At 38.1% G+C, this 3,660-nt stretch overlaps 1 protein-coding gene across 4 annotated transcripts in view; it reads left to right on the forward strand.

Moving 5' to 3' along the window:
- Positions 1-3,660, forward strand: part of prom1a (prominin 1a) — a gene marked incomplete in the record, with an annotated part of 88,690 nt that overhangs the window by 81,801 nt on the left and 3,229 nt on the right. For all 4 annotated transcript variants that reach the window (XM_014028794.1, XM_014028795.1, XM_014028798.1 and 1 more), the window contains 1 exon segment: positions 2,877-2,978. In XM_014028794.1, coding sequence (XP_013884248.1) covers positions 2,877-2,946 — 70 coding nt within the window.

A 3,660-nucleotide genomic window follows, 5' to 3' on the forward strand; every position in this document is an offset into this window, starting at 1 on the left:
TCTGTAAATATACACTAATGCAAATGCCACCTTTAATTCTGATACTGCTATGAAAATTTCATGTCATTAGCACCTCTAGTAATCTATTTACTGAGAAAAATGTTGACGTGTTCAATACTTATTTTACCCGCTGTATGTTGGTCAATCTACTGTTTAGTTTCTGAAACTTCGGTATAATTTATGAACAATCCACACAGTGACCAGTTAGTTTTGGATTAAACAAATGCTCCATTTTTATGGAACATAAAAGATAAATTACATCTAAATTCCTGACTTCCAAAAAAATCCTATTGAGTTAATTCAAATTTGAAATATGATTTAAATAGTACTATGTAACAAGAATAATATGTGCGAAAGTTGAGAGCAGACGTTTTCTGCAGATAATTTTTTCCATGGTTTTCTCTAAAACTGATATATTATGTTATCACGAAATAACGATGAGCGTTTTCTTGAGATAACCAGTTAAATTTGTCGCTCTCACGAGAAAACCAACATACAATGTCATTACCACAAAATAAAGATGAGTGATTCTTTCAAGATAACTAGTAAATTTCCTAATTGTTTTCTTGCAATAACGAGTATTGGCAGGGCCACAGTTAATACAGACCATCGGCTCAGGGGCCGAACATTCAGCAATTCAAGTCATCATGTAAATAAACCAAGTATTACGAGATCTGTTACCTTTTGAAATAGTTTTAACTATTTAACTTTTTAAACCAATTTTATTTTCACTTTCATAGTTTTATCTTCAACTGCTTGTAATTTTAATGGTCTTATATGCATAGAAATGGTTTTTACCAGCTTCTAGCCATGATTCTGATGTTTCTGTAGACACCAAACATGTCTATGTTTAACTAAAAGAACTTGTAGTAAAGTAGAAAAACGGAGGTTTGGGCTTAAGAGATGAATGAACCAATTGGCGGGCCGCATTTTGGTCACTCGCGGGCCGCTAGTTGATTAGCCCTGAATTATGGTTTCCCTCTTGTTCATCATTCAGTAAACAATGGAGACGGCCTGGTCCCCTCAGCTGGTCACCAATAAAGTTTATTATATCAGCAGGATCATAGTGTAAACATGTTGAGCTGCAGTCGGGCCGTCTCCTTAAATGTCGAGGGCTGATATGAAAGTTATCTGTACAAGACAATCTCAGCCTGTTATGATAGTAAACTTCATCAGACATAAGCTGTGTTTCCATTGCAAATGTGCACAAAACATTGTCGATATTCTGTTAATGTCGAAAAACACAGTTTCGCGATTGTGATGTTTCCATTAAGTAAGAAATGCTATTGAAGTCACGCGTGAATACGTTTGTTTTCGCAATAAGTCATTACAAACATGGCGGCAATGGATGTAAACACATTGCATATTGCTACCACGACACTAGCTCTCATCAGCCGTCAGAGGAGACGTCGGCGTCTTATCGAGGCTTTCGAGTGACAAGCCCCTTAAACTTGGGAGTGGCTATGTATGTGGAGTTTTTGGGACATTGTAGTCGGGGATTTTACTACTTTCTTTTACTACTTCGGTGATTTTACTACTACTTATACTTCCTGTTGTCTTCTGTTTCGTCGTCTTTTCACCAGTAGAAACAGCCGATTGTTGATCATGTGACTCCAGTGATGCGAAAAAAGTGTTTCCATTGCAGTTTTGCGAAATACACCAATTTCGATACGGCCGAAAAACCTCATCCAAGCGCAAAACCATTATGTCGAAAAACAAKTTTTTTTTTTTAATTGACGTGTTTCCATTAAGCAAATTTATTTTCGAAATTCCAGTTTGCGCATTTTCATGGTCAATGGAAACGCAGCTACAGTTTGTCATTATCACGAGAAAACCATGGAAAAAAATTATCTACAGAAAACATCCATCTGTAAATATCTACTATAAATCTAGTCTTTTTTAAAACTTAAGCTTCATTTCAGCACACATAAATCAAGGTGTTAATTCTCAATCATCAGGCAGACTCAACTTGATTCTTCGAAAGCCTGATTTAAGACGTCTGCTCCCTTGCTGTAGCACCCGTGGCGCCCGTAAATCTTCACAGCAACCGCAACCTCTCTCCGGCATGTTGTCCGTGTTCTGCTTTGTGGTTTTGGGGGCGACTCTGTCAGATCACTAACCCGACTGCATGCTGTGTGACACCGGCCCGCCTCGTGCCACAGAATGAAAAACTTTTGCTTGTTTCCTGTCGTTCAGCGTCAGCCGAAGCCCCGTGAATGTTCACCTGATCGTTGTGTTCAGAGAGAGGCAAGCACTGGTGTGATGCTAACAAAAAAAAAAAAAAACACGAAAGAAAAAAGAAATGCTGCTTCTTTAAATTTCTGTTCCTAACCTAACCGAAAGTCTAACTGCATGTTTTTTATGATTTTAAGTTGCATTTGGACGGAGCTGAGTTTGAACAAGCAGCCCGATTTAACAGAAGCCAGAGGCAGAGAGCAAAACGGTGAAATTACAGGCCGCGTTTTTACTGTAGCAGCTTCGAAAACGCAGTGTTGTTTTTAATTACTGACCTTCTGTTTGACGTAAGAAACTTTTTATTCCAAAATACAAATTTTGAACGGCTGAGGTTTTTATGAAAATGTAAATAAAACATAAAGAGCAGCGAACCCAGTACCAGGCTGGAGTTCATCTTGCATCTATAAAAGTGTTTTCACTGATTGGCCGTTGAGAAGATCTTCAGGGTGAAATTTGTACTGTTCAAAGACAAAGACGCACAAAGAAGTATTAGAAAGAAATGAGCCGTGAATGAAGCTGTTTTTGCTCTCTGTCTTGTCCGTCTCTCGGCAGAGGCAGCGGTTTTGACAAAAAGCTGATGAAATAAGTGTATTTGCTGTTGGTGGCCGGTAATGTGGTTATTTTTGTTCCTGTGCCGGTAGCGTCCCCACCTACGATACAATGAACAGGTTTCCACGAGCCTCGGCTCCTCCGAGGCACATCGACTGGTGACGGAGCCGGGCTCTGGTTCTGGCTCCTGACAGGTACTGGAACATTGCCACAGGWTTTTATTTCCCCTCACAGCTCCTGTCTTGTCCTGTCATCCTCCTGGCATTGCTGTGTCATCTTTTCTCTGTGTTCGCTTTGTTTTTAATATCATTTCTAACTCTTCTAACACCATCTTCGCAGCTTGAGTGCTTTTTTTCTGCTCACTGAAACCCCACCATGGTGAGATTTACTGATGTCTGTAAGCTGCTTGCTTTAGAGGAGAGTTATCATAATGTTTTATAATTTCTGTGACATCTTCATTCATTTTTCCTCTTTCATTTAGTGACAGAATTAGTGGAACCACTCCTCCTTACATTAGTTTCCACTGATGGTGAAAKTAAAACAAAAAATAGACATCTTTATGTTGTAACTCCTATTTTGAACTTTCACCACATTTTCATTTTCTGTACAAACCAAATTTCTAATTTTACTTAACCGTGTAATTTCTAGTGGTTAAAATTCACATCTCCTAAATCATTTGCRTATTTAATTATGAAGCTATAGAAAAAAGGTTCTTGATTAAAAAACAAACTTTTTTAACGTGAACTGGACTCTTATTGTGGAAAAAAAAGGCACAATGACATTTAAAAAGCCACCCCTAAGCTTCATAAAGATATCACTAACATGTTATAATCTTTTTTTCATAACACAACCAGAGATGCATTAACCCATTTATTA

This window comes from Austrofundulus limnaeus, unplaced genomic scaffold (genome assembly GCF_001266775.1).
Source record: "Austrofundulus limnaeus strain Quisiro unplaced genomic scaffold, Austrofundulus_limnaeus-1.0 Scaffold808, whole genome shotgun sequence".
NCBI lineage: Eukaryota > Metazoa > Chordata > Actinopteri > Cyprinodontiformes > Rivulidae > Austrofundulus > Austrofundulus limnaeus.